The following is a 23605-nucleotide window of genomic DNA, read 5'->3' as shown; positions in this document are numbered from 1 at the left end:
TTTCTGAGATTCACAAGCATCATGGTACTTGTGTCCAAACTTATGGCCATGGCTGTACATATTTTTGAGTTTTCTACCAGCTATATATGTAGTGTATTTATTGCCAGAGCTGTACATCATAACAGTAAACTATGAATCAGTTTCAGTGTTAGCTTGTGTGTTTTATGTTCCCTGTTCCCCTTGCCCTCCTCTGTCCCTCTCAACCCACCCGGCCAGCAGGCAGATGGTTCCCCCACATAAAGAGCCGGGTTCTGCTCAAGGTTTCTTTCCCCGTTAAGAGTGTTTACCTTGCCACTGTCGCCTTTGGGCTTGCTCTGGGGTTCAGGCATATGGGTTCTGTAAAGCGTCTTGAGACAATTTGACCGTAATTGGCGCTATATAAATAAAATTGAATTCCTTCTTTTTTTTTTTTTACATCTTGTAAGCATCTCTGCAGAGATTCAGAACCACAGAAGAAATCACAGAATAGGTATGAAAACCTGATGTGTAAAGTCAGTGGGAGTATGCATTTAATACAATGGTCACAAGAAACAATGTTTTATTAAATGTTTACTTTACATGAAATATACAGTTTTGTTTGGAATTCATAAACAAACCTTTACAAACATGAATAATTTATTCATAAAAAAGACAACTAAAACTATACAGAGAACCATGCTGGAGTTTTGTTTTTTGTTTTTTCCACACAATGGAGCAACACCAATAGAAAGCTTCAGACTGTGGCTTAAACTTGTCTAACCTGTTCTTAGTTAATCATCGAGAGACGTGCTTGAAATTCAGTCAAGTACCATGGCTGCATAACAATGCTGCACCAATACATCAAGGAAAACCAGTGACAATGAGAGAGGATTGTTAACAGACATGAAAGTGGTGGCCCTGTGATGACAAGAAAAGGACAGGAAATCAGAGGAAAAGAGAAGAAAAAATATCAGCCAGTCTGAATAATTACAGCTTTTCAGAGTCACAATAGATGTTACACTGCATTGTCTTTGTCTTCTTAAGATTATTACTTAATAGCTGTCATCTGTAAGGCAGAAAAAGGAACACAGTTATAAGATTTGTCTGCTCACCAACAACCCTTCAAGTATCGGACTATTTACAACCAACCGTTAAGGAATTTGGCTTTATCAGAAAGACTGGTTTTAAATTCCAAGTAGCCCTTTGTGACGCTGCATCACTTTCATTTTACTACTCACAGTAACATGGCTTCAAGTTTTTGTGTGCAAGTGAACATGTGCAAAAGGCAGTGGGTTAGCAATGCAATTGAAGGCCCTTTGAAAAGTGGGATTGAAAAGCACTGGACAATGAGGTTCTGGTTGGACATGATGCAAAAAGGGAAACTACACAATACTGCTGACTGGGTCTCATGACCGAAACATACGTCAAGAGAGAATTGATTTGCTACCAGTTAACCTTGGCTGCTTGTCATAAGCGGTACTTGAGTCATTCAAGCCTGGTGCAAGCCCCCACAAGACAAACAAGAGTAGGAAGGCCATGTCCTGAGCAGAGCTGTGTTTGTGGCTACTGATGGGCTCTCAGCCAATATTTACACGGCAAATACTATCAAGTGAAAGGGTGCTAAAGAGACAGAAAGGAAGAACGTTGTTGCTGTGTAAAGTCTGTTCCCATCATTCAGACGCTGGAAGGGGTTGAAGTCACAGATCTGACTACTGGAGCAGCCAGCAGCAAAACACAACTAGAAGAAATGTGGTCATAAAACCAGTTTGAGTGTATTCTGAGAGGCGCCTACTGTAAGTACCAATACATAGAGCAGTCAAAAAGAAACCCAGGAAAGGTGTGTACAAAACAAACCCCAAAAACCCCAACTCAGTCCAAAGTGTCATAACTCTGCTCGCTCTCCATTGGTTCTATTCACGATGGAAGTCACCACTGTGTTGCTTACAGTCAAAATAAAAGGCAATCTCAGACACAACAAATCATCAAGGACACAAATGAAAATGAAAGCACACAAATAGAAATAGGAAAAATGAGAAAGCCCTTAACCCCCTTCATTTCTTAAGACACATGCTTGGCTCAGGTTTTAAAAGGCAGTCTGCATCCGAATGGACTTTGATCCATCCTCATTTGGTGGAATTGTGCAATGGAAGACATATAGACCCATGTAGCACTGAAAAACAGCGACCATGCCCTTCATTTTAATAAATATTATAAAAACACCAATATGGTGAACATAAATACATGAAACTACAGGAAATCCAACTAATTTCCACACAGAATTTCTTATTAGTCTATGAGTAGGAAAAAAGACTCATGGACAGCAGTTTTGTATAAACATTACAATAAACTACATGGAATATAGTTTTCCAAACTGTTTATAAAAAGTGAGACATTAATAGAGCAGACATGAAATCAGAACTCTTGGGTTGACATGCCATGCTCTGTAGTCCACATTCACCAAGATGAAGGAAACCATTTGTTCAAGACTTCACAAGAAACTCGATTCTTAGAAGTCAAAATGATGGGGATTATTAACAGAACACTGATTTGAAAATTGATTTTTGTTTTGCAGTCTCATTAAATTGTGAAAGTGCAATGGGACTTTTGATATCCTTTAAAATGGTTCACATTAGAATGCATATACTTCAACGCTTAGACGACAACAGGAGACCAGGGAGATGTATTAACTCAACAAAGGTCAACTCTAACATCTCAAGATTCTGTATTGTCTTCTTTTGCATATTCCTCCACAAGTTTTTCATAGGATTGGCAGTGCTCTGAATCATCACTAGTGAAAACAGATCCTTCAGATTCAGAACTCTGCTCCTCCTTGGAGTCTATTTCAATGTTTTCATCACAAGTAGTAATGGATAGTTTTGCTTTAGAATCATCATCATCATCATCGTCATTGTCCTCCTCCAACTCCTCCAAGTTATTGCTGAGAAAGTTTTCCTCGTCAATAAAAGTAATGTTTGCATTCTGGATTGTTAGAGGATGATACTCTTTAAAGTCCCACGTCCTTCGACCACCTGCTCCACACTCTCCCACGCCTCCATTCTCAAGGTCAATGTCCTTGTCAAGTTGGTTCTCATACATTTGGTCCCGGTCAAGTTCTAGGTCACCCTCTACATGTTCTTCTGTTAGCAGCAAACCATTGTCTGAGCCAAGGAGGTAGTTCTTGGACTTTGAAAAAGCAACAGTGACACGGTCACTGAAACTATAGCGCCTCTTCTGGCGTGGTGAGCGGTCCAAGCTAAGGATGGTATGACCATTAAACACGGGAGCATCATTGCAGCTCTTGGAACGGCCCATCTCTTTGGGTTTATTGTTGGTGGTACCAGGGCTGCATTTGGTGCTGCCATCTTTTTTGGAGCCAATCTGCTTTATCAAGTCATTATAGCCTTCCTGTTTCTTGGACAAGAAGCTGAAAATGTTGACATCATTAGGAGTGGGTGTCAGCCGAAGGGAAGCTTTGTGAGACTCTTTGTAGTGCCGGAGCTCATCCAGAGACAGCTTGCGCAGCTTGCGGCGTTTCTTCAGTGCCTTATGAGCTTCAATCACCATCCGCACTTTCCAGTTGAAGAACAAAGAAAGCCAGGCCAACCCCAGATAAATCCAGACTTCCACAAAGTAACGATACAAAGTTGGATATTCCTTATTTGGTTCCACACCTTCAAGGACAAAGACAATTTTAAGTAAGTCCAAAGAACCAAGTGGTGCTTTTCATTTCCATTTTTATCTACAGGATACCTGGTTTGAGTTAAGAAATTAAAAGCAAATATTTCTCAGCTTACCTGCTACCAAGTCCCCGAAACCAATTGTGGTCAAGGTGACGAATGAGAAGTACAAGCCTTCAACATATGACCAACCCTCCTGAGACATGAACACAAAAGGTGGGAGGACTAAATGGACCAGCACACCCCAGAGGAGGAAAATAGCTGTGCAGGTAAACTGAGCTTTTCTCTGGAAAAACAATAGAAAAATTGCTCAAGGTCAATAAAAGATGCAGGTGCTTTAATCAGAAATCGGGCAAAGGAACAAAACTATAAAAAGATGAACGTACCAATGAAAACCCTTTTTTGGTTAAATACTGGCCCAGGTGTTTGGCTCTGCCACCAAAGAACTTGCCCAGCTCACTGATCCAGGTGAGACATAAGGGCACACCAAACAGCCCGTAGAAGATGCAAAACACACGGCCTGCTGAGGTTTTTGGGGCAATATTCCCATATCCTTTAAAATATAATTTTTTTTTAAAAAAGGTGGTGAGTGTAGTCAAGACAATTAAGTGCAACAATATCACAAAGACAACTATAAAAATCATGCTAACTTCTGCTTGGTATTTTTGCAGACACTAGTAACATTACTAAATCTTGGCTTGAAAACATATACAAAAATGTGCTGTTTTTTCCCCCATCAGAAGTAGATCTATCACGCCTGAACCTCCAAAAGCACTTACCGATAGTCGTGATAACAGTGGCTGCAAAGATAACAGCATTTGGCCAGTTCCAGTTGTTGAATGTCTTACTGCCCGTTATAGTCACTCCTTGGCCTGCAGCTTCTGACACCACCTGAGGACAAAGAAAATAAAAACTACTGCTTAATAAAGGCTGGAGTTCACTTTTAAGAGGAATACATATAAAATATAACAATAGATGGATGCTATCAATCTGCAATCATAAAAGAGTCCGATGAGTTTAGGAAAACGAACACAGGAAGTTTGTCTCGGAAGAAATGTGTAAGCGCCATTTCTTTGACCACATCCTTCCTGTGATATGTTGATGGCATCTCCAGTGGCACTGATGAGCTGAAACGACACTCATGCACCCTGGAGATTTGCCTTTGACCTGAGGGCTTTGGAGTTCCAGTCACTGGTTACTTTGCTGGAGAAACAGGAAGGCAAGCGCTTCACTCCTAAACAGCAATTTCATAATCACATGAGGATGCATGGCTTAAACAGGCCAGGTAGTTCTGACGTGGTTCCTCTTCCTTACGCTTGTTTCCTTTTCCCAAGATCAAAAGTTTTCCAGAATAATACAAAATATAGTATGACATACATTGGCTTGGTCTTGGAATGATGGTTTAGTGTTGAAATCCAGAGGAGACAAGAAAACGCTTAATCAATCATTCCCAACCAAATGTGTCCTTGAGCAGCCACAACAAAAACTGAATTGCCCCTCTTGGGAATCGGCAAACACCCGGCCATGTGTGCTGGGACAATACTTTACCCCACACTATTTCTCCCAGTGTGCTGGAAGGAGGGGAGAAATGTGCAGGCATTGGCAAAATTCACAAAAGCCCTAAAATACTGGAAGATGCTTGGCTCTTTAATAATAACAGGTCTGCGACAGTTGTGCTCTATAATTACCAGAACAAGGAGAGGCCTTTCTTTTGTCTTCTGAAACAACACAGCTCCTCAGTGGGCTTTAGGACGACAGCAATGATGACCAAGTTTGTGTTTAAATCCATGACTAGAAATTAAAAAGGAAAACCTCACTGATGTAGGGTTGGCTTATGCACTTCTGCCAGTCCTCGACAGGCCACAGCGCCTGTAATGACTGGTTCCATTTCTACACATGTGGTACTTATTGGCCATGTTCAAGCTAAAGTCTTATTTTGGTCAAACTGATCACAGGAACTTTCGACACCTAGTAACTGTATGTGCACTACCAATCAAAAGCTTGGGGTCACTCAGACAATTCCATGTTTTCCATGAAAACTCTCACTTTTATCCATGTGCTAACATAACTGCACAAGGGTTTTCTAATCATCAATGAGCCTTTCAACACCATTAGCTAACACAATGTAGCATTAGAACACAGGAGTGATGGTTGCTGGAAATGTTCCTCTGTACCCCTATGGAGATATTCCATTAAAAATCAGCCATTTCCAGATAGAATAATCATTTAGCACATTAACCCTGAGATGCATCAGTGGGTCAAAAATGAAAATGACCTGTTTTTTTTTTTTTTTTTTGCAATGTCTTTGTAATGACACGTTTTTAACATTTCATATTTCAGGTATTCTTCAAAAAATGTTTTTTTCACATCATTCCATTTCAATTTTTAAGTTCAATTTTATACTTTTAGAGAAACCATAATATTTGTATTACTAACCCAAGCTCTTTGTCACTGATAATATCATACAAGACAAGATGTAGTGCACAAACTTGGAGGGACAGAGAGCAGCAACAGATGGAGGAAACGAGTGGAAACATGTCTACAAAATAGATGCTGAATTCTTCTATTGCTGTTCGGTATAATAATCTTTTTCAATCATTAAAATGTTCAAAATCTATTATCAAGTGAAAAATAAACATATTTCAAACATGAAACCATTCTTGTGTGGACAAAAATATAATAAAATGACAAAAATGGCACAAAAATACACTGATTCTTATGCGGGTCATTTTTGACCCACTTATGGAAGAGTCCAATCACTGGAGCATCTAAGGGTTAACGATGTCTAGACTGTATTTATGATTCATTTAAGGCCATCTTCATTGAAAAAAAATGCCTTTCTTTCAAAAATTAGGACATTTCTAAGTGAGCAATAACTTTTGAACTTTTGTGCATCTGACGACCAGATTATGTGTTGAGCTCCATTTACTGCTGTGTAAAAAAGGTTACACACAGGAAGCATGCGTCTAACAATCTGTGCAATATAGTTTTTGAGTTCAGAATGTTTCTGCTTTTGTACAAATAGTTAAAAACTCTCCTTGAAACAGAGAGACACGCCACCGCAGACTGTCAAACCAAAAGCAGTTTACTTTGGCAACTTGGCCTGTACTAATGGAAAGTGATGAGGTGTTTACAATAATGCAGCTGCACAACTTTCATGACATTAAAGTAGGTATTTAGAACTCAGAATGACAAGATAAGCAAGCAGTGATTCATAGATTTCTCTGCTGGGACCGATGTGAAATTTTAGCCCACAACTTTGAGGTGCTTGAGGTTTGTCTGCTCTGTGCAAAACAGATGTTTAGTTTGTGCGTCATGTCTGTGTGTGTTCAGCTCTGCACCTTATTCTAGCCTAATAAGGGTGATTTGAACATGTTCAAAGTCTGTCTGCCAGGTAAAAACTGCTGAAGTTTGACATGTACAAAACTGCTGATTCACACAATCAGGGTAGAGAAAGCTAAATCGAGAAAGTGAGCGCCAAACTCTCAGTGCATGTCAGTCAAACAGAGGACAACACCTTGAAATGAGGGCAGATTTTAGAGGTTAACATGTTCATGCACATCTTAAAATATCTTGTGTTGGTGCCACTAAATTGTCCTGATTTGCTACTACATAAGTTGGACAAGTAGCAACAAGGGAGAAAATGGTCTGAACGCTCTGCAAGACAAAAGGTCTGTAAAAGGTTCAGAGGTCAGCCACTGGTCACAAATGACACTGAGAACAAGACAAAAAGCACTGAAGAAGAAAGATAAGACACACTGTATCGTATCTCGTAGGCCCAAACCAGAAAGTGGCTAAACAGGTCAAGTCACTAGGCAGCTCCTCACACTACACTGGAAAAACTAACTGGCCATAAGAGAATCAAGCATCCTCAGAAAATGCTTCTCTGAAATGCGTGCTTTCTGGAAATGCTCATTTGTGCTGGAAAATAAAAACAAAACATAAAATTATCTCTTCGAAAAGAAATGTTTTGGTTACAAATCTCTCAAAAGGATGTTTAGCAAAACAGTATTTTACTGAGAAGCACACTCAGTACTAGAGAAATCAGACAAGAAGGAAATGTCAGAAGTGTTGTTAGAGACATGAAACCACAGACACAAAAAGCTTTTCTCAGGTCACTAATGATGAACTTCACCACAGTGTGTTATCAGACTAGCATACCATTAATGACTACAAGGTCTGCATGCTGTTATAAAGGTTAATACTTTATTCGTATTAAACAGCAGGATCCATTTGTCTCTGACTTAATGAAAAAAGGGAAAAAACACTGAAAGTATGACAAATATTTTCACTGTTGACTAATCTCTTGAATATTTTACTAATAAATCAGTTGCTTGGTCTATAAAATGTAAAAAAGAAAAGTAAATCAGTGGAATCAGAGAATTTTTCATTCTTTTTCTTTGATTGTCAAAAGAGTTGACAACCAATTGATTAATCACTGCAGCTCTAGCTAGTGTTACATTAAAACAGTAATTTTATACTATACCATAAATGCTATCAAATTGATAAACAAAAAAATGTAACGAAAAAAAGTGGATGAAGTTAGCTATAAAATACACTACACTGTCATTCATATTGTGCATTAAAACATGGCACCGCAAAGAGCAACCTAGCCATTATACTCTTCACACTTGCGCCACAATCCGTTTGTGAAGGATTCATCTGCTTTTGTGGAAGTGCAAATACTGCCAAACTGCAGGTTTAGCAGTTTGCCGCTGCACTGCTCTGATAACTGAAAGAACAGTAAAACCCACAATGACAAACTCCAAGTGTTATCAGGACAGCTGGCAGCCCAGCATACCACTCCAGCTCCTTGGTGTTTTTCCACTTAACACAGAAACAGCTGCTTGTAACAATAAAGTCACTCAAAGTGGATGAAACAATGCATAAGGGAAACAAGCATCAGATTTGATGGCATGCAAAAAAAACTGGAAGAGAAGAAAATTCTGAAAATGCGTGTGATGTCATAAGTATGATCTGCTGCAAAGTGCACAACATATTTTCATAAGGATTTATGCAAAACTCATGCTAATTAAGGCAAACTGTAGTTAAGACCTTTCTGGATTTGATGACTACATAAAAGGAGAAAGCTGTAAAACTGGATTCAAGTTGTAAAAGGATTCTTACATCTGTTAAGCAGTAACTGTTACACCACTGACAGATTTGAGAGTGGTCGCTTTAAACTAGGTTGTTAATATCATATGAAACGTTGAGACTACAGACGGTATTGTTTTTTAATTGTCTAGTTTCTTTCCAAGTTGATCAATATAAAGTAAATTGAAGTCAGATGAAAATCAGATGGTCTGGGCTTGGTGGAGGTTTAGAGCCAACATATGGTTACAACAAACATTTTTCACAGCAGACATTTTGACTTGTCAAAATAGGTTTATTAATAATGGCCTTATTCCACTTAGTCGAGGTCCAACCTGTGTGATTTGCTGGTATGACTTACGGTAAGGCCAAATGGAACCACCATGAATACACGTGGTTTCCCAACAGTGTCAATTCAAAACGTCTGCCTTTCTTTCTTCAATACTGACTGACATCATGCTGATAATGTGCAGGACATGCAGCTATCTGGATAAGTGGTAAAACTTATTTTTTCAATAATTTCTTAGACCCAAACCCCAGACATCAAAATGCTACCTTCCATCACGTCAGTGTGATATTTTTATTACACTTTCTAAAACGGTAATTTCCAAGATTGGCAACCCTTTAACGGCACCCCAGGCACATGACAAAGTTAATCGTTCCCAAAAACAGCGTGCCACTTGATTCTTTCTTTGCTTTTTCATCCTGATTGAGGGCCACGTTTCCTTTTAAACATGTGACAGCAGCTATGCTGAGCTGTGTCTGCAAACTTCTCATTTGGCCTCAAAAAACGTGATCTTCAAGTCATGTGCAACACGAACTAACAGAGCAACTTCTGCAGAAGGTGACACTGAATAACCCTGAGCAGCTCATCTGCAAAATTAGAAAGGCGGCAAGCTGCAGCAAGGAATAATTTATTTTTTTAAGTACAACAATGTTTTCTTTTCTCTGCAGCAGCAACAGCAGAAAACTTGTCTGTTGAGTCTTTACAAAATTTGATTTATTAAATATTTTGCACCAAAACTGTGTGGTAAATGTACAGTTCATGCCTTCATCATTTGTTACAATAGGTCATGCTATGCAAAGGTTTACTGCAATAAGAAAACTAGAGTTAGGAATTCATTAGAGCAAAAATTAATAAAGGAAAATAATTAAAATGACTTGCGTGTAGCTGAATATTATATTTAATATATCATAATTTGGAATGATCTTTTTTGATAAGAGTGGAGCCATTTGCTGAATTACACTCATATTTGCTTGTTTTAGTGCTTTGGTGAAGACACCATTTGCTCAACACTCAGATTTAGCAATAAAAAACAACTTTCCAACCAAGATATACCAGTACATACATGCATAGTTTAGAGTAACATTTGGTCTGCTGTAAACCTCATACTGCATTGTCCTCCTGACTCACAGTGCCTGTGGGCAACACTGGAACCCAGAACTCACTTCTTTACACTTTATACTACAAACACGGCCTTAAAGTGTTGAATTTGTCTTTGCAGGAGTGATAATGTCCACCTCCCCAACCCCCTACTGAACTTTTACAACAGCTCCTCGAGAGCCAACATGCATGGGCCATAAATCCAACCTGTAAACTGGGACCACTTCAAGGGTGCTATGGTTAATAGTGAACTGCTTGTTAATAAAACAGAGAAGACTAACTTTTACAAGGCTTCTCTTGTTAAGCTTGCTTATATGTATATCTTTTAACGGCTAACCCGAGCAAAGTTTCCGTAATGGAAATCTAATAGAATCTCCGCTGCGAACACAAGCCAGGTTGATGAAAGGCAACTCAAGAGTGATAGTTGTATATTTCTAGGTTTTAATTACAGCAGGTGACTTGGAAAACAGTCTGCTATGAGTGTCCTTACATGGCTGTGTAGCTGGGGAAGGGGTCAGCAATGGAAACATGCCATTTAATATGATCTTTTAAAGTGCTTTGAATTCCCACAGAAGGCATTTTTGTTGTCTTGTCTCCCAGAGAGAACTCAGGAGCAGGAAATGTTTCAGTTTCAGTTGAGCGGCCTCTCTGAGCCCTTTCTCACCCCCGCCCCCAAAAACCCCACATTCTCAGCAAGTTAACAGCAGCAACTGCCAAAGGGAAATTTCTTAAAAATCTCTCAACCGACTACGTTTACAAGCTAATCTGATCATTGCAGGGATTTGTTCTGCTACAGAGGTGCCATGAATAGGGGGGAGGTTCATGGTTCATATTCCTTTGTGTCCCCCAAACACAACAGGGACAGGCAGAAGGGGGATATTAAATCTCACTAATACTGGGCCCAAAAAGGGGCAACAGGTTGAGACATGTTTCCAGCCATACTTGCAAGCGCAAAAATGCAAAACAAAGAGCATTACAATAATGCCTGATATCTTGTCTTGACAGATATGAACCATGGTCAGTGTTATTAGTGCAGAAAAGGATTCCTATCATCTGGCATGTTGAAAAAAAACCATTCAAAGCACACAAATCAGCACTCTCCGTCCTTGCTGACAGATTTTCCCTGACATGATGGGATCATATTTTTGTCAAATATCTCAAAAAATGAAAAGAATCAACCTCTCACAATTCAAGGAGGTGAACAAACAACATGTCATGGCTTCAAACACGTGCAAAAATCACAGAAGCGTTAGCTTACTTTGTGTTCTTTCTGAAACCGCAGAGGTCAACGACACCAGTTTTGCTACTGATTAAGAAACTGCCATTTTAACAAGAAGTTGGAACACCACGTACAGTGTCAGGATGCAGATTGGCCCTCCACACCCGGCATCACATAAATGCTGCACTAAACAGTCTGGCAAGTTTACAGCAGACGACTAATGGGGCAGGTAATAAAATAATTATCATAAGTTCTGAACAGCAAGACGCCACTAAAGATAACAGGAGATAAAGACACGCAATAGCAAAAGATTATGACAACTGGTGCTATAAATTTTAGATCCCAAGGCTGGTAAACTGGACTGCAGGAGTGGGTGTGTTGACCCACAAAGATGCACTCATTCCCTGAGCTGTTTGCTGAAAAGCCTTCACACCAGCTGATGTTCATTAAGCCCTCACAAGTCACTCCTTCCCAGTTAGAGATGGCACAATATGAAACACAAGTCAGGTGATTCACTTAGAAACCATCCTCATGTGGACTGAAACAGCAACTAGTAGGCTACATCACAGGAATTCAAACTGAACAATATTTTTTTTAAAAAGTTAAAATTTAAGAAAATGCTCATACCTCTAATATTTTGTCCAAATCATCTTTTGACAGACAGGGATAGTCCTCAAGTATTTTATCCTTCTGGACACTATACTTCTTTGCAGCCAGCTTCCAGTTGGGCTCCTCCAGGACTTGAAAAATTGCTGCCCCAATGGACAGGTAAAAAATAATGGCAGAAGTCAACAAGGGGCCTTTATCTACCATACTTATGAACAATGACTCAACCCGGAGAGCGCGGGACAGGGGGGGAAAAAGAGGGAAAGAGGAGGGGGTAGATGACAACAATACCCGGAGCTATGCGGGGCTCATTCTCAGCAAGTCTGGAGGCTCACGAAATGTCTCTTCTTCTGCGCGAGGGCTCAGAAAACAGCGAGGAACGTGCCGCAGCTGGCAGCATCGGGCTCGCGACATAACAGTGGGAAAAGGTGCCGCGAGAAATAGTAACCTGTCCACGTGCGCGGCCGGAGGAAGAGTGGCTGCTGAAGTAGTGAGCGGAGCGGAGGAGTGGAGTAGAAGGAGAGGAGGTCCGCCCACAGCACCGACAGGAGAGGCTCCCACTCCCAGGTCAGCCCTCTGCTCTCACTCTATCTCTCTTTACTAAAAAAAAAAAAAAAAGCTACAGGTGCACAGTAGAGGTGGGACATACCAGTCAGTAATGATAAGATATTGAGACGATAATTAGCCAGCCATATGTGCGATAATCGATTTATTGCCAGAAATTTCATATATGATTTATCATGGTTTCTTTGCAACTGAAGAATTACTATTTTTTCCCCAAACTGACAAAACATTATCAGATTCTTTGTAAGAATAATCTCTTTTGTGCTAATGAACATTAAACAAAATAAATAAACCATAAAAAAGAAAAATATGCAAATTAGAGCTGGGACTTTAACGTGTTCATTTTGATTAATTAATTACAGGGAAAAGAATAATGCATTTAAAAAATTATACATTTAATTACACCTTTCTCAGTTCCCTAATTTCTGGCGCAATGTACTGATCCACACTCCAGCCCAGTTGGTGGCGGTAATGAACAAAAAGTCTGTTTTCACACATAGCAAGAAAGTTTAATGAACAGTGAAGGAAGACGACACTGCATTGAGCTTGTTGGGTGGAAAGTTTTCTTTTTAAGTACTTCCTGATGGCAGCTTGGACAAAAGCATTGTTGTGTGCAAACTGTGCAACAAAGAGTTTTCTGATCGCTGCAGCACTTAAAACCGACGGTATCACCTCAATTCGCAAGGCCTCAGACGTCCGCTCGCGCCACCGAATTAGCATAAAGTACAAGTCAAGTGTACTTTATACAAGTGAGCTCCAAATTGATGGATCCCGTGGAATGACAGTCAGGTACTTGCTGTCAGTGTAGCCTTCCTATAATAGACTACTTTTCAAGACATTAAAAGTGCTTGAGTTCGCAAAAAGTCTTAAAATGTTGAATACAACTGCTATAATTGCACTTTGAGTTTGCAGTAATCTGTGAATGTAGTAGACAGATGAAAAATGCAATTAAATAGAAATGAAACAAACATTTTAGCTGTTTATGTTCACCTGTGTCGATTCATCCATTCATCTGTCAAGTAGCATTTATTTGAATTGAAAAACTCTGCTTATTGTGTCAAATTTGTCAAATATTTGACAAACGTGATTAATTAATTACAAAGCCTCTAATTAATTAGATTTTTTTTTTTAAAATGGTGTCCCACCACTAATATCAATATTTAAAAAAAGGTGGTAAGCTGCAGTATATCCAACTTGTTTCATTTAAACTGGGCCCATTTCAGTGCTTAAAAGGAAAAACATCCATCCATTCTCTATACACTGCTTTATCCTCACTAGGGTCGCGGGGGGTGCTGGGGCCTATCTCAGCTGACTCGGGCGAAGGCAGGGGACGTCCTGGACAGGTCGCCAGTCTGTCGCAGGGCTACATATACAGACAAACAATCACACTCACATTCACACCTACAGGTAATTTAGAGTCATCAATTAACCTCAGCATATTTTTGGACTGTGGGAGGAAGCCGGAGTGCCCGGAGAAAACCCACGCATGCACAGGGAGAACATGCAAACTCCATGCAGAAAGATCCCAGGCCCACCCCGGGATTTGAACTGGGGATCTTCTTGCTGCAAGGCAAAAGTGCTAACCACTGTGCAGTCATTTCAGTATTATTTAACTCAAAACCTTTATATTAACCTGAACACACCAATGTATATTCTTCTTTAAAAAAGGCAAGTAGTCAGTATGCTCAGAGGTGAGAGATCTCCTATGAGAGGTAATAATGTCCCCAGCAGTTGAACATAGTCTCTCTGTTGATGCACTTGTTACCGGGACACACAGATAACTTTTTGCCAGCTTTGCAAGGAGTGGGTACATCTATGACTGAGATTTCCACCAATGCAAAGGGTCACCTGACTGTGGTACAGGTAGAGCTTCTTGATATTGCCGGTATGGCTCTCATGCATCACCTGAGTCTGAACAACGTAAGATGGCAGCTCCCAGTTGTTGTCAATAAAGTGATGTTTCCATAGGACCCTAGAAGTCCAAGCACTGCAGGTGAGCGCCACTCTTTCAGCAGACTGGAGTACGTCCTCTACCTTTGCTCTTGTCTCTGCATACAATGCTGGAATGGCTTTATCAGTGAAGCGTCATCGACTTGGTGACTCGTATCTTGGTTCCAATGTTGTAAGCATTTTGCGAAAACCTTTGTTGTCCACAACATTAGAATGGCAAAGGTCCTTGCAAATAAACACGGCGATGGACTTGGTAATACTCTCGGGTCTCGGCAACACCAATGGAAGAATCGAGTGTAGGCTGACGTCCAGGTGTTCTAAGGTTAGCATTTTTCTCCTCCGTGGCGAACACAGGATGATGATGTACGAGGCAGCTGTGCAAGTTTGTTGTGTTGCTGTTTTATCTCACCTTTGTGAGACAGTTCTTGCACATTGCGTAGTCTTTATCCCATCATTACTGTAAGAGACAGAGTGAGGTGCACTGTCTGTTTGAGTGTGTCTATGTGTTGCAGAGGTGGTACTTCACTTAGAGTGGGCGTGTGCACGTTTGGAAGGTTGTGCATAAAGGTGCGCACTTACCTATGGCGCAGAGGGAGAGTCAGGGTCGGGCATAGCCGTATTTCTTGTTGACCGCGTCTCATTTTTCCATACTCATTTTTTTAACAGTTTAGTTATATGGTTTCATGTCACGTGGTTCATACTGCTGCGCTCTGATAGCTCTGTCCTTTTGTCTTGCAATAAATGCACCAAAATGTATCTGAGGATCTGAGCGTATTTGTGCCTATAAAACTTCTTGCGCGTCGCAAATGTACGAACCCAGTATCTAACCCAACATCTAAGTAAGATGCTACAGTGCCTAGCTTCAATAAACTGACTTACTTCTGAACAAATCATGAATCGAAATGAGATTTGTGTTCACAAGGGGGTAAGAGATATATGACAAATAGGCACCAGACAATCATTTTATGAATAAATCCCAACTTTTCAATTCAGTTTATTTCTTATAGCTTCAGTTCAAAGCATCAGTCATCTCACGGCACTTTACATAGCAAGTGGAGGATGAAACCCAACAAATCCAAGCAGTCCCTTTGAGCAGCTCTTTGGTGACAATGGAAAGAAAAAAAACATAATTTTTAACAAGAAGAAAACCCCGGCAGAACCAGGCTCAGAGAGGGCAGTCATCTGCTTTGACTGGCTGCTGTGGGAGTAAAGGGGGAACAGAAAAGCATAGCAAAGAGAAACAGACAATGCATACAAGAACAATATACGCTGGTTAGGTTAGAGAGGACAAAACACAAAGTTAGTGTCAGGCAATGGTGGCATATAAATGTATCGAGATAAAGAGAGGAGAGCAGAGGAGAGGTGTTCAGTGCATCGTGGGAGGTCTTCCCCCAAATCACGTCACCATAGAATGCATCCATTTAATATAGATGTACCCACAAACAAAATGACCTTGCGCTGAGCACAGGCGTGTGTTATGCATGTGTATGTTTTGTATAGATACCGAATCGTGTGACCTAAATATGTAGCGGGCGATGGGAATTGATGGGACTCAGAAACACCCCCACAATTTAATCTGTTGTTCCTTCTATCATTTCTGATGGATAAGTCCTCAGCGGTGGATTTGTAGTAGGATCACAATCGTGATCATCAGCAGGCAGGCGTAGTGTTCACTTGTTGTCATGGTTACAGTGATGCCGTGACGCTATCTGGCAGTGATACAGAAATCTTTAACAAATCTGTGGATCCAGACTATAAACCGCATCACTGCTAAAATCTAATCACTTGGTCCTTGTGTCAATTCTGAGCTTCCTTTGAAATTTCATCCAAATCCATTAGTCTGTTTTTGAATATTGTTGCGAACAGACAGACAGACAGACACACTAATGCCAATCGTCACATGACGTTCCTTGATGGAATAATGATTCAGGGTCTCTGAAGGCAGCCCTAACTACATATGAGCTTGATCACAAGAGAACGTTTTGCCTCCTGAGGCAAAATTAGAAGCAGGTTCCTCAGGAGAGGAACCTCTGACCTCACTTGACTTTTAATTGATTTTTTGATGATCTTGTTATTCACATGAAGCAGGTCACATGTGGACCTGCAGATTAGGACAGGCTTGCAGTGCCTCCAGCACTCCAGGTATGCTAAAAACCTCATAGCCTCGGACTCGTCTCCTTTCCAGGTATCGAGAGTGGAGTCCATACAGCTGCTCCAGATCTGGCATTTTCTTCAAAAGGAGAAGAAAGCTGCTGTCTGTAAAGCCTGAAGACATGTACTCCCACCAGCGAGCAGCACATAGATCCACTACTTTGACTACTCGCAGGTACAGAGCTACAGCTTCTCGAAGTTTTCTTGACAGACACTCCATACACATGACATCCTTCATGGGAAGATACCTGAATATATGACAGAGGACTTCATGGGACATCTCGTTGATGTAGTCTTTGTATAGACAGGGTCAGCCTGTCTATAAATAACATAGAGGTTTTATATTCGAATGAAGACACGTGCTTGCAAAGCCATAAACACATTTTTTATGCTCAGGGTTGCAAATATTATCACTTAAAGGAATTCCATCAATGTCAGTAAATGCTGTTACTATGTGTTGTAAATATCACAGTGTTCTTTTAAAAAATTCGCCCTGTCTGGCAGGTCAAGAATCAGGTGTGGTCTAACTATGTCTACAATTTGTCTGGAAGGATCATGTCCATCAGCATACACCAGCCTTGCAAGTGAAGAAGAAGAATTGAAGCAGTGATTAGTTGTAGAAGAATATGCATCTAAAAGTAGTATGTGTCAATGTCCACATGCCATCTGCTCAAATGTTTACTCAAGTGTTGCATTCTGTTTTCTTTGTTGATTCTGTGAGGAGCAAAGATCAAACAAAGGAACACACTTATTGATTAGCTTTTAAGTAGGACCCCAGAACCTCAAACAAAGATAGCATAGTTTATTAGCAATATGGATAATATGTGTTTGCATTAGAAGGTGTGAGAAAACAAGAAATATATTTATGATCAGGTCCAAAATTATTGTTTTCACAAGACCCATGAGTGCACTCGTGGTCTCATAGTGGAAGATAGTGGCTGTGTGGGAGTTTGCAATGCAAGACTAGGAGGTATTGCATCATGATCACTGGTATACTTATTGCCCTGGGCTGTGTGTGTCTTAGGTTCTTCATTACAAGTTAAGTATAAATGCAGTTCATTTTTAGACAGTTGCACTCACATAGTTCTGTGCTGCTATGCTTCCTTCTGTCGAAGTGCACAGCTGCACAAAATCGTTTTCAAATGTTTACAATTGGCACTGTTCCCACTGCATATTACGAGTAACTGTATAAAAAACATGAGAAAGTGCAGCTAAACTGACGGTACAGCTACAGCAAAGTACAAGCTGAGGGAGTGCAAGTGTTAACCTGTTCTTTTAACATACCAGTGCAATGAAAGATGTTTGTATTTTATGAAGAGCTGCTCAGATTTTGTTTGTCTTTCTTGATATTCCAAACAAAACAAAACTAAACAAAACACCTTTACCATGTCAAAGAACACCATTGACATTTTATTTTTTAGGAGATAGAAGTAGCCTGCAATACATGTCAGAATAGTTTAACTAATTATACACAAGAACTTCCTTCATTAAAATATTTAGCTTAATCTCAAAACAGCAATTTTATGTGTTCATGACAAAGTCCTCCTTTCATGTCTGCAGGCTCTGCTGCCTCCTTGGACTGTCCTATCACCTTCAAAGCAATTCAAGTAAGTCAAAATCATCAACACCATCAACACCAGCACTATAAAGAGGATACCTTGCGTTAAGTCACAGTTGTCAAACCCATTTTAGTTCAGGGGCCACATATGAGCCATCTCAAGTGGGTTGGAATTGTAAAATAACCTATTAATAATGATATCTCCAGCTTATTCCTTTGTTTTAGTGCAAAAAAAGTACATTCTGAAAATGATCACACTTAATGAACTATCTTCATACAAAACATCATGAACAACATGAAATTTAAGAAAAAAGGTGCAATTTCAGCAAAATTATGCCACAGTTTATCATTTCCACATTCCAGATCACAGAGTGTCTACAAAGGAACACAACATTTATTCACAGCTATGTGGAACTGAACAGTATAGTATTTTACTTTATGATCAAAACAACTTGTTACAGAGAAGACATTATCTGCAAATTTATATCCTTTGTAAAGTCGTCACATAGACCAGATGGGATGCTCTGGTCAGCCAGTTTTGGCCCATGGGCCGTACGTTTGACACCCTGACCTGCCTTAAGTCATTCAGATCCTTTTAATTTTTTTTTTGCAGATGTCACAACATCAGTTTAACACATGTATTAGAATTTTATCACCAGTTTTTTTTGCTGTATATAAAGCTCTACACGTATTTTAATACTAGCTGAATGCGTGTAGTAAACTTGTAATAACATGCTGCAGTGTAAAGAGAGAATCAAACTACAATCATGTAGCATCACACACAAAAAACGGACATCTGATACAGCAAAAGGTGGCTAACCTGTCTGTATGATGAATGAATAGCTGGACCTAGGGCTGAGCAAAAATATGGGAAATAATCAGAAACTTTGATTTTTGTTAATTATTTTAAAGTGAAGCTTCAATTCAGTTTTCTCTTTGTAGTAAATTGAAAACATGCTGGGGGATTACCACAAGAAACCAGTAAAAGGGACAAGGTGAAGGGCATGATTTTGTAAATCATCAGTTTAAATCCTGGGTCAGACACCCTGCAAAATGTACATTCTAAACAGCAGCCTTTGTGATTTCCTCATTGCACTGATTTAATTCTTGGTTTTGATTTCAAACTGATTAATTGCTCAGCCCAAGCTTGAGACAGCAGGTTGCCAAAACCTAACATAAAGCTGGCTCTGTCCAGAAATAACACCTACTCGCAGTCTAAAGCAAACAGATGAACGTGTTATGTGTTGTTTGCTGAATTCATACAAAAAACAATGTGTCAAAAAGAGATGTTGCCATATAACATAGGGTTCCTTGCCTAGCACTGAGCTCAACATATGTGGTTAGCTGTTTTTGCATCATTCCACAAGTTTTTTGCCAGAATCTTTGGTGGCGAGTGTTGCTGCTTGGCAACTTCTGGGTTTCCTCGGGAAGGTATTTCAGGCTAACAAGACCAGTTCAATGAGGAGAGAGCAATAATGACAGTTTTAATGATGACCTAGACATAAAAACCAAGTTTCATAACTTAACTCTAAGACAAAATGTAGAAAGAGCTTTTTTCCAAAGGTTCTTCTATAGTTTCATGACACGGTCTTTCTGTCTGTTAGCTGGATGGTTCCCGGTTCAACTGTTATTTTGGTTTTTGAGGGGGATGATGGCACACTATTCTGGGCATTACAAAATTCTCTCATAGATTTCTATTGAGGACTCATTAAGCGGTGAGTCTGTCCCTTCATCTCTGCTACTTAGCTAATCCAGCTGGTTTAACAGGCTGCTGGCTCCAGATCTGTGTTTTTCTTTTCATCTGACTTTCAGCAAGAGAGCAAACAAGGACACTTCCCATAATGTGTAACTATTCAATAAAACTTTTAAATAGATCATGCTTTTTTGACACCAGTGTGCAACAAAGGATAACCAGATAAAATGTTAATCCAGAGCCATGTAGAAGTAGCCTAGCCGCGCTAGATCCCATGTTTCTGATGGCACAAGGGTCTAGGGAAGCTCGACAGGGAGGGAGGCGGGCTAAAAGGTTGTCTATCAAATCCCTCTGCAGCAATTGGGTAGGTGTACAACCAATCAACGCAACAAATAGGCTGACGTAGTTCCGAGAGCACCGGCGGATTGTGGCTAAGTCCCATTAGCTTCCCAACCAGCGGAGCCACGGAGCCAACTGGTATATTAAGGATTTGCCATATCCCGTCGGCATAAGTCCAAATACGTCTTTCTTCTCAATGAAACACTTCAGTGCCGTCCTTTGTTTATCTTTCAAGTTGAATTTTAGCTTCAAATCTTTAAGGGCTGTGGCCAAAACCGAGTCGAAAGATAACTGTTTATTGTGCGCTGGTTGTTTCTGTCAGAATCGTCACGCCTCTGTCGTCACTTCGTTATGCCCGCCTTCTGACTCTACACTTCATGGTGATTGGTCCGGCCAGTTTTAGGAGAATCCAGCCTCGAGCCTTATGGAGGGTAACTAGACCCTCCCTGGCAGAGAATTAAATTCGTTGCCATGGGTTGTCTAGCGCGGCTAGGCTAATGTAGAAGCATTTGTTTCGTAAAACAGCTGACTCAGCATGGTGGTGGTTTCAGGGCCACTGGAAGGCAGATCTGCCAGTGATAGAAATCAGAGATGAACAAAGACAGCTCTGCATGTTACATAACAACCATTGTTGTTTTGGAAATTTGAAAACGTGACCTTTTTACCTATGGTACAGTATAAATTCATAACAGAATGCACTGGAAAACTCTGACGAAGCAAAAACCCATTCTGTACCATTTAGAAATAATTGTTTATGTTAGGAAAAAAAATGTTTCATTGAGCTCTAAAACGGTACTTCAGAAACAACAAAAACATTACCAGGTGGTGTTTTGGAGTTTTTTTTCCATGTGAATCAGATTCAGATAATTTCACCATCTTAAGGAGTACAAGTTTTGTGTTTTCACTAATGCAGAAGAGATGAATCTATTGTAAATATTTGCCTATTGGGCTGTCAGTATATGTAAGCAAAGTACCATCAGATGTTCAGAAACACTACAGAGTGTATCAAACAGCTGGTGAAAGCCCTCACGGTGGTCTCTGGTGAAAAGCCCTGTGGGAAACTGAGGGACTTCCTGGTTCTGATAAGAGAGAAGCCATATCAGATAAGACAACATCCACTGTGGACACATTAACGTGTGTTTCATTTGGTTACCAACAGTCTTAAAAGAGGAGATTATCTTCATTAAGAGCTTGGAAAACCTGTAGCCTCAAAATACTGCTGCCTGTGCTTACAGAAAAGCGCTCATTGTATAGCAAAACCAAAGCGTTGCAGTGCTTCATATCGAAACCAAATTCATCTGCAGATCCTTTCTGGCCTGCTTAGTCTTTTCTTGGCATCACTGCATTCTTTGTCATGTTTAGATTTCTACTCTGAAGCAGGAAGGTGTCCTCTTTTTTTCATAGAAAAAGTCAGACTAGCCAAGACTGTGGCAGCGAAAGAAGCCAAGTAGTAGACGACTTTAAAATCCACTTTAAAAGACTGACTTCACAATCAAAGGGAAGGGGACCCTGCTTTGGGCGTGTGGTCAATATAGAACATTCTACTTTGGAGGTACACACGTGGACAAAATTGTTGGTACCCCTCAGTTAAAGAAGGAAAAACCCACAATTCTCACTGAAATCACTTGAAACTCACAAAAGTAACAATAAATAAAAATTTATTGAAAATTAAATAATCAAAAACAGCCATTACTTTTGAATTGTTGATTAACATAATTATTTAAAAAAACAAACTAATGAAACAGGCCTGGACAAAAATGATGGTACCTCTATAAAAGATTGAAAACTATTTGACCAGAGTGACATGATTAACTCAGGTGTGTCATTTAATTGACATCACAGGTGTTTCCAAACTCATAATCAGTCAGTCTGCCTATTTAAAGGGAGACAAGTAGTCACCCTGCTGTTTGGTGAAAAGGTGTGTACCACACTGAACATGGACAACAGAAAGCGAAGGAGAGACTTGTCCCAGGACATCCGAAAAAAAATTATAGACAAACATCTTAAAGGTAAAGGCTATAAGACCATCTCTAAACAGCTTGAAGTTCCTGTGACAACAGTGGCTCATATTATTCAGAAGTTCAAGACCCACGGGACAGTAGCCAACCTCCCTGGACGTGGCCGCAAGAGGAAAATTGATGACAAATTGAAGAGACGGATCGTTCGAATTGTATCCAAAGAGCCCAGAGCAACCTCCAAAGAAATTAAAGGTGAACTCCAAGGCCAAGGTACATCAGTGTCAGATCGCACCATTCGTCGTTGTTTGAGCCAAAGTGGACTTCATGGGAGACGACCAAGGAGGACACCACTGCTGAAAAAAACTCATAAAAAAGCCAGACTGGAATTTGCAAAAATGCATGTTGACAAGCCACAAAGCTTCTGGGAGAATGTCCTTTGGACAGATGAGACCAAACTGGAGCTTTTTGGTAAGGCACATCAACTCTATGTTCATAGACTCAAAAACCAAGCATACGAAGAAAAGAACACTGTCCCTACGGTGAAACATGGAGGAGGCTCAGTAATGTTTTGGGGCTGCTTTGCTGCATCTGGCACAGGGTGTCTTGAAAGTGTGCAAGGTACGATGAAATCTGAAGACTATCAAGGCATTCTGGAGAGAAATGTGCTGCCTAGTGTCAGAAAGCTTGGTCTCAGTCGCAGGTCATGGGTCTTCCAACAGGACAACGATCCAAAACACACAGCCAAAAACACCCAAGAATGGCTGAGAGAAAAGCGTTGGACTATTCTAAAGTGGCCTTCTATGAGCCCAGATCTGAATCCCATTGAACATATGTGGAAGGAGCTGAAACATGCCATTTGGAGAAGACACCCATCAAACCTGAGACAACTGGAGCTGTTTGCTCATGAGGAGTGGACCAAAATACCTGTTGACAGCTGCAGAACGCTCATTGACAAATACAGAAATCGTTTAATTGCAGTGATTGCCTCAAAAGGTTGTGCAACAAAATTTTAAGTTATGGGTACCATCATTTTTGTCCAGCCCTATTTCATTAGTTTGTTTTTTTAAATAATTATGTTAATCAACAATTCAAAAGTGATGGCTGTTTTTGATTATTTAATTTTCAATAAATTTTTATTTATTGTTACTTTTGTGAGTTTCAAGTGATTTCAGTGAGAATTGTGGGTTTTTCCTTCTTTAACTGAGGGGTACCAACAATTTTGTCCACGTGTGTAATTGAAAAATTTTACCTGAACTCTGTATCAGCTAGTATATTTAGTACAGTAAAGTTTATCTTCATAACAAGGACCGGAGAAACAAGACTGTTGTTCACAATGCAGAAAAAGCTCAGTGATGTTCAGTCTTTAACGCCACATCATAAGTGAATGAAGGGAACTCTCTGTGCATTTGTTCCACCTTAAAAAGTGATCTTTAAATCCTGTCTCAGGTTACATTTAA

At 40.1% G+C, this 23605-nt stretch overlaps 1 protein-coding gene across 1 annotated transcript; it reads right to left on the bottom strand.

The window, feature by feature from the left end:
- Positions 1-521: 521 nt before the first annotated feature.
- Positions 522-12400, bottom strand: kcnk5a (potassium channel, subfamily K, member 5a). Its single transcript, XM_022194866.2, has 5 exons — positions 11957-12400; positions 4415-4526; positions 4022-4188; positions 3753-3921; positions 522-3629 (listed from the first exon to the last, which is right to left on the bottom strand). The coding sequence occupies exons 1-5, from the start codon at positions 12140-12142 to the stop codon at positions 2671-2673; spliced, it is 1593 nt and encodes a 530-aa protein (XP_022050558.2). The 5' UTR covers positions 12143-12400; the 3' UTR covers positions 522-2670.
- Positions 12401-23605: the final 11205 nt, after the last annotated feature.

This window comes from Acanthochromis polyacanthus, chromosome 1, assembly GCF_021347895.1.
Source record: "Acanthochromis polyacanthus isolate Apoly-LR-REF ecotype Palm Island chromosome 1, KAUST_Apoly_ChrSc, whole genome shotgun sequence".
In the NCBI taxonomy this organism is placed as follows: domain Eukaryota; kingdom Metazoa; phylum Chordata; class Actinopteri; family Pomacentridae; genus Acanthochromis; species Acanthochromis polyacanthus.
This window is presented reverse-complemented; position numbering and strand designations above follow the sequence as displayed.

What these genes read in the sequence shown, in the direction of transcription:
- kcnk5a (XM_022194866.2), bottom strand. Translation starts at nt 12,142, where the DNA reads ATGGTAGATAAAGGCCCCTTGTTGACTTCTGCCATTATTTTTTACCTG. An exon ending in ATTTGGACAAAATATTAGAG is followed by an intron (nt 4,527 to 11,956) that starts GTATGAGCATTT and finishes CTTTGTCCTCAG; the next exon opens with GTGGTGTCAGAAGCTGCAGG. An exon ending in CACTGTTATCACGACTATCG is followed by an intron (nt 4,189 to 4,414) that starts GTAAGTGCTTTT and finishes TATATTTTAAAG; the next exon opens with GATATGGGAATATTGCCCCA.